The sequence below is a fragment of the Plectropomus leopardus genome, chromosome 18 (genome assembly GCF_026936395.1).
Source record: "Plectropomus leopardus strain MGB_pleo_1.0 chromosome 18, ASM2693639v1, whole genome shotgun sequence".
NCBI classification, from domain to species: domain Eukaryota; kingdom Metazoa; phylum Chordata; class Actinopteri; order Perciformes; family Serranidae; genus Plectropomus; species Plectropomus leopardus.
In genome coordinates, this window is record NC_142193.1 from 16,819,463 (window position 1) to 16,838,868 (window position 19,406).

The 19,406-nt window shown below is 39.4% G+C and overlaps 2 protein-coding genes across 2 annotated transcripts; both read right to left on the reverse strand.

Moving 5' to 3' along the window:
• Positions 1-210: 210 nt before the first annotated feature.
• Positions 211-8,514, reverse strand: LOC121957282 (intercellular adhesion molecule 5). The gene is made up of 12 exons (XM_088091213.1): positions 8,314-8,514; positions 5,984-6,274; positions 5,586-5,906; positions 5,164-5,478; positions 4,806-5,060; positions 4,163-4,489; positions 3,715-3,969; positions 3,064-3,390; positions 2,114-2,350; positions 1,794-2,015; positions 1,405-1,671; positions 211-1,228 (listed from the first exon to the last, which is right to left on the reverse strand). Exons 1-12 carry the CDS (start codon positions 8,378-8,380, stop codon positions 1,047-1,049), a joined length of 3,066 nt encoding a protein of 1,021 aa, XP_087947339.1. The 5' UTR covers positions 8,381-8,514; the 3' UTR covers positions 211-1,046.
• A 190-nt stretch (positions 8,515-8,704) lies between these two features.
• angptl6 (angiopoietin like 6) lies at positions 8,705-17,787 on the reverse strand. The gene is made up of 7 exons (XM_042505009.2): positions 16,604-17,787; positions 15,588-16,084; positions 15,369-15,506; positions 14,573-14,774; positions 13,329-13,522; positions 10,922-11,192; positions 8,705-10,831 (listed from the first exon to the last, which is right to left on the reverse strand). Exons 2-7 carry the CDS (start codon positions 16,056-16,058, stop codon positions 10,647-10,649), a joined length of 1,461 nt encoding a protein of 486 aa, XP_042360943.1. The 5' UTR covers positions 16,059-16,084; positions 16,604-17,787; the 3' UTR covers positions 8,705-10,646.
• Between the last annotated feature and the right edge of the window lie 1,619 nt (positions 17,788-19,406).

Sequence of the window (19,406 nt, forward strand, 5' to 3'; positions counted from 1 at the left end):
CCCAAAGCTTATGATGTAGCTGTAATATAATGTTTTTAAAAGGCCTACATTTTTTTAATGTGACCAAAGTACAAAGTAGGTTTACAATGCAAACTTAGGCATTGACAACAAACTTAAATTGTGAAAGCAAAAAAAATCTGAGACCATGAAGATAATCATTGTCAAGTATATTCAGTGAGCAATGAAGTTTCCAAATACACACACAACACATTACCATTGTATAACTTTATTAAGAATAATAATAAAGAAGATAAAAACTAGGTTAGAATTTCAAGCACAAACATATGAACATTGCTATAATACACCTGCTTTGTCAATAGCACTGTTTGGCAAATAAGTGCTTTCGATAAGTAACTTTTACACTGTCTTTTCTTGTGTAACCTTAGGATCATACCATACTAATGATAACATGTAAATACAATATTTACAGGCCTACTGGACACAAGCCCAAGGGCCCAAGGTGTTTGTTCCCCTGTTCTTCCTCTGCAAGATGTCACTCAAAAAAAAAAACATGCTCAGACCAGGAAGACACTCAAAAAGACAACAAAGAAACAAAAGGAACTGCAAAGGGGCAGAAGATAACTAAAGGGGGCAAAAAGAAAAAAACACAACAAGACAAAAAATACCCAAAAGAGACACAAAATGATGACAGAGATGCAAAGGAACTGCGATGAAGCACAAAATGTCTGAAAAGGAAAAGACCAACCACAAAAATACAAAAAAATACATCAAAGGGATACAAATGGATCAAAAAGAGATGCAAAGGGACTGCAAAGATACACAAAGAAACTACAAAAAGGGGCAAAACAACCACAGAAAGAGAAAATCAATGACCTCAAAGAGTCACAAAATGACTATGACAAGACATAAAACTTAAAAAAGATGCACAATGACTGCAAAGAGATGCAAAACAACAACAAATAAAAACCACCTCAAAGGCTGTGTCTTGCTCTTATTGGAGAAAGAGGGTTTGGGGCCCTTTGCATATCAGTGCCCGTGGGCCCATTGTCTCTTAATTTGCCCCTTCCCATTCACCAAGTTACATTCTATTGCACCCCGTTAGACTGAGGGGTCATAGGGATAGGCTTATCTGCACCATCAGGGACAAAACTATATTGTCCTTGTTTTTTCCGGCGGTTGTGGACAACCACCATGACGATGAAGATGAGGGTACCGATCAACACAATCAGCATCCAAATGATTGCTAAGGGGAATGCCTTGGATTCATCTGTAGGATAAAACAACATAAAGCAACATAAATTGAAAGTGTGCTTCTCACTACTTGTTGCCATAAACATTTGTTTTTTTTCTGCAACATATGTAGAACAGCATTAACATCAGTTACCATTTCACCGTGTAGGCCTACATTTCTATTAGTGTTCTGCACATAATCAATAATGATACCTTTCATCATCAGTGTGACAGATCTTGTATGGCTCCCAACTCCATTCCTGGCAATGCAGTTGTAAACACCGGCATTGGTAGACGTGGCTCTTGTGATGATGATGCTCCTCTGGCGCCCCCCGGTGGTCTCCCGTGCATTCACTGCAGGGGTGTAGGTCCAGAGGATCTCAGGGGGAGGGTTGCCCTCAGCAATGCAGTCCAGAGTCACATTTTCACCCAGGGTGAACTCCTTTTCCTTGTAGGTTTCTTCTATGATTGTAGGGGTATCTGTGGATAAAAAGGCAATATTTAAGAAAATGCTGCAAAATGTATTTTTAATCCCACATCACTTGCTTTTACTGTTAACAAAACGATATGCATAGACTGTTTTTGTGACAAACAAAACTCACACAACACGTCAAGATACAGCGTGTGGTTGGTTGTTCCATGTTTGTTGGTTGCTTCAAGTGTATATGTTCCATTATCCTTCTTTGTCAGGTGCAGGGGGTAATCCACATTTATTCCATCTTTACGCCAGGTGGTGATAGGTTTAGGTATTCCCACTGCTTCACACGGGAACTTATCATTCTGTTTAACCTCGTAGCGATCATTACAAGTAAACAAAGGGCCATCTGTAAACATTGTAAAAAAAAAAAAAAATACTTTTCAGAATAAATTACAGCAAAGAAATATAGACTTATATGTAATCAGGCAGATCTAATTCACTTACATTCAACTGTGATATCAACAGAGATTTCGGTGCTGCCAAAGCTGTTTTCAAATTTAGCTGTGTATTTTCCTGATTGCGTCCTGCTGAGGGGCTGAGATGCATTGATCAGTGCACCTTTGTAGTACCACTGAACAGCAGGTGGAGGGTTCCCATCAGCTTCACAGGACAACATGTCCACTCTGATCTTATGCTCCACATCAGTGAGATGTCTTTCACAAACTTTGATCTGTGGTTCATCTGAAATTAAACATGAACACATTAGTCAATACATGATCTTAGTGGTGTGTGGTTAGTAAGTTAGAAGAAAAAACACACAATTATAACTTGGTTGGCGACATCAAGGTATTATGGTATAACAGGGTATTTAGAAATCCTGGAGGTATTATTTTCAAGACTGTTGAAAATACAGAAGCTCTTCTTTCGATTAAACTGATACAGAGATGAATTATTGAGGCGATGTAGTACACAGCATGCACCACCAGAGGTCAGTCTTCACCGGGGGAACAAGCTACTAAAGTGATTGCATTATGTTGCACGATGAGTTATTCTGCAAAGGCAGAGGGAGACAGCAGGGAAAAAAAACAGTGGGTAGAGAAAACTTTTTTGTTGTTGTAAATTTCTTTTGCAATTTGTCTCAAGATTTTTAATGTTTATGTAGAGCACTTTGAATTGCCTTGTTGCTGAAATGTGCTATATAAATTTGCCCTTCATTAAGTTCACAAGGCAATTCAGCCACTCTTAGTTTTGCAAAAGAGATAAACTTGTCTTCAGAAGGTGTACTGTTGTTTTTCTGCTTATGGAGCTTGTAAAAGCTCATGAAATGAAATACAGCAAACTTGCCACTTACATAAATATCGTCATATACTGCGTGTTTCGCTGAAATGTTGTGAAGGTATGAAAAAAGAGAGATACTGCCCAGCCTATTATAAATGTATGAGTGGAAAACTTACAGTTCACAACAGCAATGTGAGGTGATGAGGTTACAGTAGGGACAATCTCTGGTCCATTTGGTCCGAGAATCAGCTCAGCCATGCATTTGAATTGTGCTCCGTTGTCATCTCTGTTAGCTGTGACGTTCAAAATAGCGGACTCATTGACTGGGCCTATACTGTTGCCATCAAATGTTTTTATGTTCACAGTTTTATTGTCCCGAATCCATGTCAGTCTGAGCTTCCCCACAGGAGCCACATTGAAGATGTCACATTTCAGACTGTACTCTTTGCCTTCAACCATCGGCCCCTGATGCATTGCAGAGACTGACACAATGTCTGGAGTCTCTGTAAATAAAAACAAACAAAGCAAATGTCATGATACTTCTAAAATTGCAATCACCACTGTACAAGAAATATGCACACACAGATGATACATGGATGGATTATACCAGCTGCAGGCCCAGGGGCCAAAAGTGTCTGGCCTCCCCCAGCCTTCACTTACAAAATGTAAATCAAATTAACATGTGCTGACCAAAAAAAAGATTTGAAATAAAGGTGCAAAGGAACTGCATAGAGAAACAAAATGACCAAAAAGACAAACCATTTAAAAAAACGACAATCTCCCTGAGATGAAGACAGACAATACTGTATGGCGCAGTCTGTACTCACTGTAAAGAGTGATGTGTGGCCGCACATTACACTGGAAACCACCTCTCAGAGTAACATAGCATGTAACATACATGGTCCAGTCTTCCAGCTTGTCAACCGTCCAGAGGACTGTAGGTTGACGTAAAAAGGCTGTGCTTCCTAATGTAGCCTCCCAGCCCATTCCCACGAAATCTGGTTGTGTTGTGTTGCAGTTAATTGAAGCTGAATCTCCAAATCGCACCACAATTTCGGCAGGCGTTAATATTAAGGGGCAAGCTGCAATTCAAAAGAAAGCATATTCAATAAGAGCTTCTTTATGCTGCACAATACACAATAATGGTACATATTCCATGTCTAAACTCATGTAAAAGATGGATACCTCTTTTGCTAAAATGTTGTGAAGGTATGAAGGTATGAAAAAAGAGAGATACTGCCCAGCCTATTATAAATGTATGAGTGGAAAACTTACAGTTCACAACAGCAATGTGAGGTGATGAGGTTACAGTAGGTACAATCTCTGGTCCATTTGGTCCGAGAATCAGCTCAGCCATGCATTTGAATTGTGCCCCGTTGTCATCTCTGTTAGCTGTGATGTTCAAAATAGAGGACACATTGACTGGGCCCATACTGTTGCCATCAAATGTTTTTATGTTCACAGTTTTATTGTCCCGAATCCATGTCAGTCTGAGCTTCCCCACAGGAGCCACATTGAAGATGTCACATTTCAGACTGTACTCTTTGCCTTCAACCATCGGCCCCTGATGCATTGCAGAGACTGACACAATGTCTGGAGTCTCTGTAAATAAAAACAAACAAAGCAAATGTCATGATACTTCTAAAATTGCAATCACCACTGTACAAGAAATATGCACACACAGATGATACATGGATGGATTATACCAGCTGCAGGCCCAGGGGCCAAAAGTGTCTGGCCTCCCCCAGCCTTCACTTACAAAATGTAAATCAAATTAACATGTAAAAAAAGATTTGAAATAAAGGTGCAAAGGAACTGCATAGAGAAACAAAATGACCAAAAAGACAAACCATTTAAAAAAACGACAATCTCCCTGAGACGAAGACAGACAATACTGTAAGGCGCAGTCTGTACTCACTGTAAAGAGTGATGTTTGGCCGCACATTACACTGGAAACCACCTCTCAGAAAAACGTAGCATGTAACATACATGGTCCAGTCTTCCAGCTTGTCAACCGTCCAGAGGACTGTAGGTTGACGTAAAAAGGCTGTGCTTCCTAATGTAGCCTCCCAGCCCATTCCCACGAAATCTGGTTGTGTTGTGTTGCAGTTAATTGAAGCTGAATCTCCAAATCGCACCACAATTTCGGCAGGCGTTAATATTAAGGGGCAAGCTGCAATTCAAAAGAAAGCATATTCAATAAGGGCTTCTTTATGCTGCACAATACACAACAATGGTACATATTCAATGTCTAAACTCATGTAAAAGATGGATACCTCTTGGCATCAATGGCTCAGGGGTGGTCACGGCTGCAGCGGCTGCAGGGGCTACAGTGGCTGCTGTGGTTTTTATCACATGTACATGGATTTTCTTAGTCACTCTTCCCACTTTATTGAAAGCTGTGCAGATGTAGGTCGCATTGGTGGTCACTCCAATAATGTCAAGATAGTTTTTGTTCTCCAACATATCCGTACCATCTAATGTCCACTGAAAGCCTGGAGGAGGGCGCCCCTCAGCTTCACAGTGCAGGGTGACATTACTACCTTCGTCCACGTAAACATCTTCTGATTTGTTCTCGATATCGGGAGCATCTGAAGAAGCAAATGAAGGCTTTTCGCTTATTTAGGTATAAACATGATAGAACAACATTATTTCCCCTAAGTTTCGTTTATCTGGAAACAACAAAGTGTTTACTCACAGTTCACAACCACAGTGTATGTGTTAGAAACAAAAGGAGGTGGTGACTCATATGGCCCAAAGTCCAGCTGAGCCTCACACCTAAACCGAGCTCCATTTTCATCTCTGCTGATGTTGACTTCCAGAACTGAAGACTCAGTTACTGGTGTTTTGATTGTGCTGGTGAAGGAGTCTGTCCTGATGATCTGATTGTTTTTGTACCACCTCACAGTGAGGTTTTGAACAGGTGCAACACTGATGATATCACACTGCAGCTGGTACAAAGTCCCTTCCGTTGCAGTTGCATAATTTAAAGGAAACACATACACCATTTCCGGATACTCTATGAAAACAAAATTTGATATAGATTATTGTTTTTCATAATTTTATTTCATAATACTCATTTGAAGTTATACTTACTGTATAGAGTAATGTCAAGTTCTATGCTGCATTCATGACCATCACTCTGCTTTATTTTGCACTGCGCTGTTTCATTCAAGTCTGACAGGGACAGTGACCAGGCAATAAAACTTTCGTCATATTCCACTGGAGAGTTTGAATTTCCAAAACTCCAGTACATCCCATCATGATCCTCATCTGTGCTGGTGCAGTTTACCAACTCCGAAACATTCTTCGCTCCAAAATCGATTAGAAGCTTGTCCGGCTCCAGTGTCAGAGTGTTAAGGTCACTGGGGCAAATACTGTCTGCATCTGTTGATAGACAAATGTTTTTATTTTTATTTTATTGGACTTTAAAAATGCACTTTGCTGCACTCTGGTGGCTCTGATTACTAATACAAGTCGCTTGTACTTTGAACTGGCCAAAATCTTGCTTTCAGTACTCTGTCATGTTTCTGTCAATCCCATGTGGGCACAATTACATCAAAAGATATTGTGTTACAAATTACATATACTTAAAATACAAAAGTACATTCCCAGCAAACTGATATTATCTTTTTAGGAGCGTCATTATAGTTCTAACCTGAACACACCTACACTGAAAAGAAGAGCTCTGTTAATTTCCTTCATCACAGATTTGAAGTGACCAATCAGTATATGTTGGAGGCGGGAGGCACCAGAGTTCGGGGTGCATGCTGGGTGGTTTCTGTCAGTTTCTGAAGCAACCACTGAGTGTCTGAGTAAAAGGGCCAATTGAAATGCAGCTGGGGAAAATGAACAGTTAGGGCACGAAGATGCACTACTTCTTTCAGATGACAGTGAGACTGAGCATTTAGCAGATGCCTACTCAAATGTAGTTTACAGTGAGGATATTGCTTGACCCGGCAAGACAGGTCACTTAATTCTCTTGAATTTAGCCCAAAACTGTGATTAGACTTGTTATTGTGTAGTTTTTTTTTTCAATACAGTTTAAACCTGTAAATAAAAATGGGTCTTTAACATATGACATACCTACATATGTTAAGTACTTTGAATGTACAAACACAAGCACTTATTTCTTTACAAATTATGTCTTATTTTTGGCTGTTCAGTAAAATACAAATGATTTAAAATTCTTAGTAACTAAATATGTATTTTAAATACGTAATTGTAATACTGCCCATCTCTGCCAGTATGCGAGCGTCATACTGCACCTTTTCTTCATTTGAAACAAGTATGATCCTGCTTTGTAATGGTTATATTATAAATTGTGATAAAGCTTTGTAATTTAATTCTAAATTCAAAATGTCACTCAAATTAACATGCACTGACCAAAAAAAGATTTGGAAAAAAAAATGTGCAAAGGAACTGCAAAGAGACACAAAAAACCCCAGAGACACAAAATTACTAAAAAAAATACTGTATACTCTATGTGTGGTACAGTTTGTACTCACTGTAAAGAGTGATGTAATATCATATAATTTATCTAATATAATTTATTTATGTTTTTTAACCACTATACCTATGTTAATTACTCTTCACTTTACTGCCTTTTGCACTTCTGGTTAAATGCTGCAAAAACTGCCGTTTGTTTTAGTACCTGTTCTCTGTACAATAATAATTAAGTTGATTTTAATCTACTCTAAATCGTTCTCATCTCAAAATGTACTTTTTCCACCACCCCCATGCAGTAAATGTGGTTTACACAAGTCAACTGTCACAGTTAATATAGCGGAAGTTTTTTACCACAAACATTTTAACACCCAGCTCTACCGCCACTTAAAATGTAAAAGTTTAAATTCTGTTTAAAGCATCAAACTTCCACTTTTTTTCCAACTAAATTCTTTTAAAAAGTCAAAGACTACATACATGACCATTTTTCTTTCATTTCCTTGACTCTCATCTGTTCTCTTTCTTGACTTTCTTTAGATTTATCTTAACCACACCCCAATAAAAGAAAATGATTGCATATTGTGTAAAATTGTAACACTGATAAAATTGTTTACAAACTTAAAATAATGGTGTCAGCTGATAACACTTGAAATAATTCAGCTAAAATGAGAAAAAAAAAATAGATTAACACAGTTTCCTTGGAAGTTGAAAAAGAAACTTATTTCCTGTCCTGCCGATTAAAGAAATTTTTGAAGTTTGGTTAACAATTTTTTTTTTTTTTTTCATAAAATGAGTGTAGTATGAATTTTTTTGGTTTCGTTTTCACCGTCACCATCACTGGAAACGTGGAGCTATTGAAGCTATAAGAAATCAAAAAACTATAGCAGTAATTTAAAATATTTTATACCAAGTGCAGCACAAAACAAAGAATAACATTTAAGCACCACACAGAGCTCATGTAGAGCATCATTATCACTCACCACACAGAGACAGCATGAGCATGAGGAAGCCCAACATCGTGAGAGGCAGCATGCTCGATGAGCACATTGGATGAAGAAGGTGAGGTGCGTTTCAGGATGATCCAGTGACTGTATGGCTTTAGTAACTGGATTAATCCTGATTCAGAGCTGGCCCTGATGGGTGACTACCTGCTGCTGCCAGCTATGCGAGCTTAGTGAGAATTTTTTAAAAAAAAACAAACCAAGCACACCAAGGGAAATTCAACGCCCTAGAATACAGGAAACTGAGCAAAACGGAAACATGACAGCAAAACCACAGTTTGTTCTTTATGGAGCCATCATAGGTAATATATTCTTATACATATAAATATATATATATGTACATTGTAAAGTATTTTTTTAAAACAGGAGCTAATTAAGCATATTTTTATTTTTTAAAAATATGTTGCACACTGAAAAACATCAAATTTTGTCAGGAAATTGCAACACATAGGACAAACGTGTCAACATGTAACATGTTACTCATGCAGTGATTCACAGTCTATACACACTTTACTGACTATTCAAAATTTAGTTTTACAGTTTTACACAGTTTTATGAAAGGGAAAGTATGTCCATTTTTATGCAGTCCAAAAAGTTTAGTAAACATGAACAATTCTGTTCCAAATCTAAAAACTTGAGTGCTAAAACCCAAATTTGCAATGTCACAGGGTATAAAGTTTAGAACTGTCGCATGTATAATGAAAAGGAAAAGATGTTGTCGATGACCATGAGAGCAGCCAGGGGAATGTTCTGAGTATATGGCTACATTTTCTGTTTCACAACTGGGAACTTTGCAATAGAATAAAGCTCGTAAAAAATTCTGCAGGTCCACAAAATCAGGCTATCATTGTCAGTGGAGCAGCTGCAGACTTTATACCCGATGACATTACAAGTCTGAGACTTAATTCTCTGGTTTCTAGCTTTGACAGAGACTAGCTCATGCTCACAAATAATGACTGAACTTACCACGGTCATGGAAATAACACATTCTTAATCAAACCTTCCTTAGCCCCGTCCCCTTTTGCTGTTGTCCAATTTCAGTTACGCAAGCTTGGAACCTGGTATAACCTCTGTTAATATTGCCCTTTCCTGTTATAAGTGACTTTGATATGCTATGTGCTATGGTTTGTCTATGTTGAGAAGAAAACCAAAATTTGGAAACAGTTAAAAGATGTGGCTGGGTACTGGCACAATCTTCATGGACACATTTTATTGTATATGGTCACATCTTTTGTTAAGGTTAACAAAACACTAGCTAGCTCATGTATAGCTACATCAAGACAAGTTAGCATAATGTGAGATGAACAACGTCAGCCCTGTTTCCTGTGGTAATGTTTAAGGTACTTGAATAAGGAGACTGAAATCTGACAAATTTTGAAGATAAATATCACTAGCCTGAAAATTGGGACTAAGGAAGGGTCAATTTAAGTAGTGTTCCTCTTTAAACAGACACACTGGCTCAACACTGTAAAGGGATAACACTGAAACATAATCTTTAAGGCCCTGTAGCACCTAGTAATGTTATAATTTCCTGATGACATAAAACGTCCCAAAATGCAATAAAATTTGCACTTAACCTGATCGAGAATGTAATAAAATCCAATAACGTACTCACATTTACCAACAATGTAATTTAAAAAAAGGCCTTTCTGATAATGTAAACAACATTTTTTTGTATTATTGTATTTTTTGTAGTATTTTGCCAAATAATGTAACTGGTTGTTTTGCCTTCATTGCTCGCTTGTGTGACATTAGCCATTTTCTGCAGCTTTTCTCATCTAACAACAACAACAATCAGCAAGGGTATGGGTGGGTTCATTTTCCATTAAAAGGTATTTTACTTGGTTGCATCTGTTCCTAGTATCAATACAGCACATGTGACCTGTTGTAAATTTGTATTTCTACATAAAAGTTGAATTTACATTTTTAAAAATGAAATTAGTGTCAAATGTTAGTGTTTTCAGTAGACACAAACGGCATTATAAACTTTGTATAACTAGCACACTTTATATTTCTGAGAAAAAAGCATACTTTTGTACACTTATTACATTTTCAGTTTTGGAAAAAAAAGAACCTACCAGAAAGGTGTTACATTATAGGCAGAAATGGTTTTACAATATCAGTTAGCATTTTATTACATTATTGGTCAAGTTATTCAATTATTGGGTTAATTATGTTTTCAGTCAGGTTGAGTGAAAATTTTATTTCATTTTCAGGAAATTATTACATTACTGGGTGCGACAGACCCTCTTCATCTGCCTGCATCAGTTCATCATTATATCTCTTTTGCACATGCCCATAATGCAACTATCTTATGAGGGTTTGATCATCATGGAAACTCGTTTGAGAGAGTAGGATCCTCCGTGGAACTCCGCCCAGTAGACCCCATCCTGATAACGGCTGCGATAGTGCCCGCCCCGATACCACACACCGTTCAGATTGGAGTGGGCACACATGTGGTACCACCAGCCTCCTTTTTGGTAATGAGCGCAGTTGCCTAATGACACAACAGAGAAACACACTTATAAAGAGAAAAAGTCAAAACTAGCAACAGAGAGATATCAAACAAGACCAGGGGAGTTCAAACCTGTGTAGCTGTCCTTGTCTCGATCCAGAGTGGTGAAGGCCTTGTTATTGTGCCATGAGAGGGAGTCCCCTGCATTGCCGTGGTATTGTCCCAACCGCAGTCGGTACCAATCGCTCTCCGGCTCCAGGCGGAAGCTGTCATATTCAGCGAACACCTGCCGGCCCTGCCAGTCCTCCAGAGCTATCCGTAGCTTATATTGGGCCTGTTTAGTCAGCCAGTAGAGGTGTTCCAGGCCGAGCCAGTACTCGCCGTCTAGGTTACCGAAGCCTTGCTGTAACACGCCAACACACCAGTTTAATCTGAGGAAAAGTATTAATCTTGTTGTCATCTTGTTTTTAATGAGTTCTTCTATTATTAGCAATGATCTAGAGAGGGCACTTACAGTCAGTTGTTCTGTTCACCTTGAATAATTACAACAACTATCGGATGGGCTGCCACAAAATTTTGTTCAGACATTCATGTTCCCCAGAGGATGAATCCTTTTGACTTTCGGTAATCCTCTGACTTTTCCTTTCAGTGCTGCAGGTCAAAATTTGCACTTACCCTGTAAAATATTTCAATTTCTACTGGATGGATTGGCACAGACGTTGGTATCTTCCCCAGATGAGGAATTCTACTGATTTTGGGATCTTCTAACTCTGCTTCTAGGTATCTGGCTTTCATTTAAATGTCTCAACAATTATTGGATGGATAAATTTGGCAAAAATATTCATGTCCCCTTTAGGATCAATTGTTAAAACACTGGTGATCCTCTGACTTTTTGTCTAGCGATATCATTAGGTCAGTTTTTTTTCATTTGGTTTGTGACTGATTACCTACAAAACTAATAACCTTCCCATCAGATTCTGCTGTACTTAATGTTTGGTGCAAATTATCGAATGTAAGCTAACACGCTAAACTGAATATTACACATGCTAAACATCAGCATGTTAGCATGACGACGTCAGTATTTACACCAAAGCAGCGCTGTGCCTTACACCTGGTATTAACGTGTGTCTCGGGTGATGCGACCCAAGGTATGCTCATACAACGGTTTGTATAATATCCTCCAAAATGCACACACAATTTTTATAATATCTTAGGTGTTAGCACCCCACAAATGGCATTATGTCCTCAATGTAAAGTTACGTAATTATCGTAAAGTTACACCGGTAAGGTTTAGGAAAATAAACACAGTGAGCGTGTACCTTAAAATGACTCAAAGTTTTTTTTAAGTTCAAATGGTTCCCTCATGCCGGTGTGACCAGGATTAAAAACCCACTAACCTCATAGCCAATCCTAGACCGCCAGGTTAAACATATCCCGGTGAGGTGAGGTCACTTCCTCTTTCCTGATGCCATCTGGCTGTTTGATGTGTGAAGCAGAAGTGATCCTGAGCACAGGGCATTTTACAGCATTCTTCACACATACACCTGAAAACCCTCTGTTACAGTGGTGAGTTAGATCCGTCTGTTTGATAAAAGACTCTCGCCAGTTAAGTTGAATTGAACTTGAAAGGACTGAGCAAAAAGCGGAAGTGAAACCATCCATTCTGGAAAGAACTGACCACACTAAAAATGCCTATATTGTTGTTGTGTCTGTTTATATTTTTTGACTTTTTAACTTAATAGTTGCCTTTGCTTTCATTCTTGTAATGTATATCTATATATCGATCTATATTTCTACAGCAAGCTCTCGAAAATTCGCCTGGTGTTATGTAAGGCAGACAGACTGGAATCAGCAAGAGGTATTTCAATCCGGGAACGTCATGTTTCGTAATCTGTTCGATTAACGGGTTTAGGGCATTTCCCAGAGAGAGCACGGAGCTGGAGCGGAGACAGAAACTGAGAACTCATGTCTTCCTTTCTCACAATATGCTCAACGACAACTATGTGTATTGCGGGTGAATTTAAGTCGTTGCTTGAGAGTGAAACAGCTGTAGCGCGTGAAGCAAGAGGATCTGTTCGGGGCAGCTGGCCAGAAACAGAGACTTCAGGTTGCGTGGCTTCAAGAAGCTGAACTGACGGCTCTGCTGCTCCTTTCCTCTTCCAGGTGTTCACTGATCTGGCTCATCGTGTCCTTCAACACTTCTTCAAAGTTTTTTCCACTTTGCTTTGCCCATTTCTGTAGCTCACTGAGGTAGTTTGTTGTGCAGCTGCTACCTACTGTGGCTGTGCACTCTGTAGCTAAAGCCTTGACATAGCAGGTGACTACAGGCTGTGTAGAATGTGTATGTGCATAGTGCAAAAGTGGGTCTATGCGTCTTGGCTGTCCACTTATGTTCAGATCACCGAAACGCATGTTAATACCAGGTTTAAACAAGCTGACAGCGCTGCTGTAGGCTCTTGGTCTTGTTTCTTCCTTTAAAAAAAACCAACAAACATAAAACCCCAGTGTGTGTTGCAGACATGCAGGTGTGTGTTATCACCTTATACTGCTCCCAGGTCCTGAAGAAGTTCACTGACCCATCCTGTCTCCTCTGGATGACAGTCCACCCTCCCTGAGCCCGACTCTGCTCGCACCAGGCCTGCAGGAGGCGGTTGGCACTCTGTGGACGGAGCAGGTAGATCCCGCTGGTGGTCTCACCTGATTCCAGCACATGGTGGCAGTCCCGCCATGGCCCTGAAATGGTAGGGTGAAGGAGCCATAATAAGAAAAGCAGAGAGTAGAAACACAGTATGCTGAGAGAAGGCAGTGTCAGTCATGGTCTGAATTTGCTCATGCCTGCTTAGTTTCCTAGTTACACCTAAAATGCTAAAATACAAGATTTATAGTAGTCAAGAATTAAGACCATTTCCTGACTGAGACATGATGAATCTTAGCAACTTGTAATTTTTCATTTTTTAAATTATTCCTTTGAATTGGGGAACTTTTTTTGTGTCAGGCTCATTGCTTTGACTCCTTGATGACACTCTTTGAAAACACAAGGGTGTTATGGATGGTTTTGGAATTCAGTTTGTTTAAGTGTCAGGAAGATCACACACTGAAGCAAGTCCAGTTTATCTTTTTAGAGCTGAGGAATTTTTCCCCCCAGCACATGTTCAGTGTTTCACGTCACAGTGATAAGATGAACGAAGGAATCTGCACGGAGAAAATGTATACAATGAGGAAATTCTCCCACACGAATCGGTCATCCCCGACAACATCTTTAGCCCAAGCTCAGTGGTTTTTTACCGGACAAGATGTGGCAATACACGGTCTTTCATCAAACCTTTAAGCAAGAGCTGAGTCACACACACACACACACACACACACACACACACACACACACACACACACACACACACACACACACACACACAGTGGAGTCACTTCAGTTCTGCTGACTTGTTGGTTAGGATGTCTCAAATCCTCTGCTTTGTCATTTTGAACATTCCAGTTGTGCAAGTTCTGAGTAATTGTGCCATTTAAAAGCTCCAACACATGCTGTGCTTCATGAGTGTGTCCTCATTATGAAGGCTTCTCTTCTCTGATAAGAGCTGCTGGCTGTTTCTGATATTGTTTAGGCATTCCCAGAGAGATAAGGTTTCTACCAGCAGGTCACTGACTTCTTTCGCTTCAACTTATCTAAGCAGCTAAAAAACACTGAGAGAAAATTGATACACTCATACGCACAGATTTACATGTACTGGAGTACTTGAGCCACAAAACAAATGCTTTACATTGATGTACCTGGAGTCTTTGTGACGGGGAAACTAATGAAAGGAGGGTCTGTAGTGGTGTTGGCTGCGGTGGTGGGGAGAGAGAGAAGTGTTTTTTCCTGCTGCGGTGGAAGAACACTTTGGTCCCTTTGAACGTCATTGGTCATTTCGTTGGCTTCTGTGCTGTGATTAAGATGCACATTAGGCTGGCTTTTTGGGGATTCAGTTGTCACCTGCCAGACCGACACAAAAACAACACACCAATCTCAGTTCCAGTGTGAAAACCCAGTGTAACACCTGGGACACACTGTATGTGTGAGCAGCACGTGATGGCAACCTCTCTGAACTGCTGCAGCGTGCACACTTGCTGTGTTAACACCAACAGTGTTGCTGCTGCGATGCTGCTGCAGAGCTGCCTGCTGCTCTAACTACTGTATTTCACATTAAAAGCCTTGTGTTAAAACCTGAGGGGATTGTGTCAACAGAAATGTTGCCTCAGAAAAGGTTGAGTAAAACAGATGTAATTCTGTTTCTTCATGTCTGTGTCAGGTACAGACTTTGAAACTATAGTGAAAGGACGTATTAAGTCAGTATCTAAAGTAAGTAAATGTGTGGGTCACACTAAAAAAAATGTCTCACATCCATTTTTCTAAATGTGCCACAGCTGAGAGGCAGCTGAGACGTGCCTGAGTAGCACTGTTCACGCAATGCGGCTGCTCTAACATGGTCACTGAAATAAAAAGCAACAGGCTCAGCAACGCTCACGTGCTGCTCGTGCAGGCACTGTGTCCCGGGTGTAAATTTGCAGACCACAGTTTGTTCCCTACCAGCAAGGTCTGGGTGGTCTCCTTGCACTGGCACTGCTTCTCCAGACGAGCAATAAACTGGTTCTGGGAACTCAACATGGAGGTGAGGGCTCCATACTTCTTCTCCAGCTCCCTGTAGTTACTGGACACCTGCAGCGCCTGATGTTGCACCACCAACAGCTCACATAAGGATGAGTTTGATAACAATTAGAACTGCTGTGACAGTAGTGCTCTGCTTACCTGTGTTGTAGCATTTAGCAGGAGGTTCTCTACCCTTCGCTGTTCCAAAGCCTGGTCTTTCTTATGTATGACTTCATGTAGCAGCTGGGCATAGAGCTGGGCAATGCGTGAATTCATGCTGTTACTCTCTTTGCGCAAGGCTCTTACCTCCATGGCAAGGGACCCGTCCTTCTCCAATTGGCCCTGGAGCTTCTCCAGCTGCTCCTGCTGCCGTCTGAGCTCCGCCCGCAGCGCTGCCACCTCTGACTGGTTGGCAGAAGCAGACTGCGTGTTCAAACACAGCGCACCTGTCAGTTTTTGCTGTGGGACAATGAAAGTGTAGGAGCAACGGCCTCCTTTTGAATCTGAAGATCGGGGTGAACGTTTCTGGATGTTTTCGCCATTTGCCCCCTCCTTCAGTCCTCCTGCTCCTCGTATGTCCACACAGAGCGTTAAAAAAAGAGTCAGACCTATTGTCAGTATCTTCTCCATGAATCTGTTAAACTGCTGTGGACACCCTGGTAGCAGAGGAGAGGACATGATTAGAATCACCACAGCAATAACACATAAATAACAACTGATACAACTTTGTTTTCAAGGAAACAGTATACTGTGGGTCTTGACTGTTGACAGATGTTTCCTTGCATAGTGAGAGTAAACACATCTCCCCCGACTGGAATTTATTAGCAGGTCAACACTGAAGGGACAACAGTCAACATCAACCAGCCAGAATAAACACACCTTCATCTCACGGTCAACAGAAGAGTTATCTCCACATCCAGCCACAACAACCACAGTCAACATCGTAAACACATGAATCCAAGTAGGTCAATATGGACATCTGACACAAGAATCTCCTGTAGGCCTTTAAACTTCTTACTGGTACCATAAGTGGATGTCCACACATACACAACAATAACACAACATTTTTCTAGATTTTATAATGATTTTATAAGCTAAAGACTTATTTGGCCAAGTGCAACTTTGAATGCCATAATCACTGCATTTCTAGATCAGAGTGGACTGCACTGACTTACCGTAACAGATGAAGTGTTCAGGATGTCTTTGTTCTGCTCCAGTGTGTAGCTGCAGTTCCCAAGAGGCACAGATGCAAAACAAAGGCTAACGCATTGTCAAAAATTCCATGTTTAGAGTCCCATAGAGGCGGCTTCCAAATAAAAAGTCGTCGCTGGTCCTTCGTAAATGTTGAAGATGCAGGATTAGAAATTTGCGTGGGATATGAATCTCAAAACAAAAAAAGATTTGTGAGAAGATAGACTGCCTCCTCTCCAAAGGTTCAGGCTCTCTGAAGAGGGAGACAACTAATTACAAACTGGGGGAGGTGCCGCCTCCCAGTACCTGCTGTTTAGCTGGATGTCTCCTCCCTCTGCCATCAACCTGCTATCCTGCCTCGGACTCTGTCCCAGAAGGAGCTGAATCAGTGTGGTATTCAAAAGCAGTGGTTTACACAAGAGCTGTAACCAACAAATATCTTTAGAATTCTATAAAATGTTAGAAAATAATGAAAGTGCCATTAGTAACATCCTCAAATGTCATGTTTTGTCCAACCAAGAGTCAAAAAATAACCATACATGACAAAGAAATGTATCAAATTCTTATATCAGAAATGCTAGAAACAGAAAAAGTTTTGCTTTTATGTTATAAATCCATCCTACTCTTAAGGCTGTAGTTGATAGCATTTATAAAAAAATAACTTTTGTCACATTTTCTGAAATTCTTGCTATATTTATACAGCATAAAATGAGGCAGATAATCTGTGAAAAAAATCATATTCCATTCAAAATATAAGGCTAGAAAATCTAGTAAAATGTACTTCAGTCTCTTTTGGCCCTTTCAGAGTTCTGTATGGGAAAATATTTCATAATATTCTTTACTGATACATTAACATGTAGGAAGCATTTTAATGTCACAGCTCATTGCTAATTTTCTAAACTATTTTCTGTACCGTAAGTCTTTTGTTCTTTAATCCACAGCAATGCATCATACATGATGACATGTTTTATGGGTAAAATCTTAATTTGAAAAGTTACTTGTGACTGTTGCTGTTAAATAATTGTAACTGGGTAAAAACTACAATATTTGTAGTTATAAAGTACCATCAAAATGGAAATGTGCCTCAAAATTGAGAATGCAACAGCTTCAGAGTAGCCACAGTAAAGTATGACGCCTCACCTCAATGTGATCTTTAATGGAGGTTCAGAAAAGTCTGCACAAGCTTGGAATTTCTGTTTCAGCGTTGCTTTGTTTGAGTAACATTAGACATGAGATCAACAACTTTAATTGCTTGCAACTTTGAACCTGCAGAGCTCTGCAGTGGCTTTCTGCTAAATGTGATAATATAGTGATCTGGCCATCAAAAATAATAATTTTTTAAAATCAACTGCTGTGAGTTTTGATTTTGTTGCAGTCATGGTTACACCCAATTAATTTCAGCATCATGACTTTTAAAATTTTGTCACATCTGTTTGGCGTTTCCATGAAAATCTGATGTTACACCATATTCTGTGGCCAGTGTTGTCAGTAAACACACTGAAATCGTGTCTTTGATGTTGCAAGAGTTACTACTGTAATATCTGCTACTGACAGAACTACAGAGCTGTTAAAGATCTCTCAATGATGGGGTGGGAGTGTCACACCTAAAATTATTTTTTGTGGTTTTACAGCAGCTGGCAGTGCTGCATCGCTACCATCTGCTGCAGCTATAATTACATCATGTGATTTTAATTCCTCCTGTGGTCTAAAATAAAACTAGTGTTTCTAGGGGGTTTAGTTGTTGTTGTTGTTACGGTTCACTATCTGCTCCCTATTAATACTCTTGAATAATGTTTCTAGACTGCGTTCATTGACTGGAACTTGTATTTATATTTCAGACATATCCATTGAGAATGTTTAATGCATTCTTCAAAGTTTTAGAACAGAAACTTCCACACTTCATACTGCAATGATACTCAACTTCTTCGCCAAATCTATCCCCGAAAGGGTGCAAGATTAACATAAGGCGGCAGAGTGCATAAAACAGAATCAAAATGGAGATTATTTATCAAAAAAGTACCAGTGGAGGGTCCCCTCCTAAGCCCCTAATGCCTTAAAAATTTTGGAAGTGTCCTAAAATCCTTGAAATGTCCTGAAATCATAGATATGTAAAAAAAAATTTTTTTAAAAAATCCTAGAAATGTCCTAAAAACATTGAAATTTCCTGAAATCATAGAAATATGGGGGGGAAATCCCATAAACATCCTAGATCAGGGTTCCTACAGCTAAAGGCAAGTCAGATTTAAGACTTTTTTTAAGACTTTATAACACCACATGAAATTTAAGACCAATTTTGCAACATCCAAAATAAAATTGAAAAACAACAACAATCAACTACTAAGTTTAAGGGACAATTTCATATGTATTGTAACATAAAACATGACTGTTTTTGGTGACTTTTCTGCAAGAGGTTTTATTTTAAGTTAATTAAAAAAAAATAAAAATAAATAAAAGACATCAGCAGTTAATTTAAAATGTTGCAATGCAACGTCAGAAAACAAACAATAATAAAACACGATTTTGTATGTCTTAATATTTTTAAGACTTGATTCAAGACATTTAATACCAATTAAGGGCTTATTTTTAATATTAACTAATTCAATGCCTATTAAGTCTTTTTAAGGATCTGCAGGAACCCTGTAGAAACGTCCTAAAATCCCAGAAACATCTATTGGGCTGCTGCAACTGGCCCCTGGCCCCCTTCTATTTTGCAAAAGTGGCCCCCAAGCAAATCAAGTTGAGTATTCCTGTCATATAGATTAAAACTTACCTTGTAGAATAATGTTT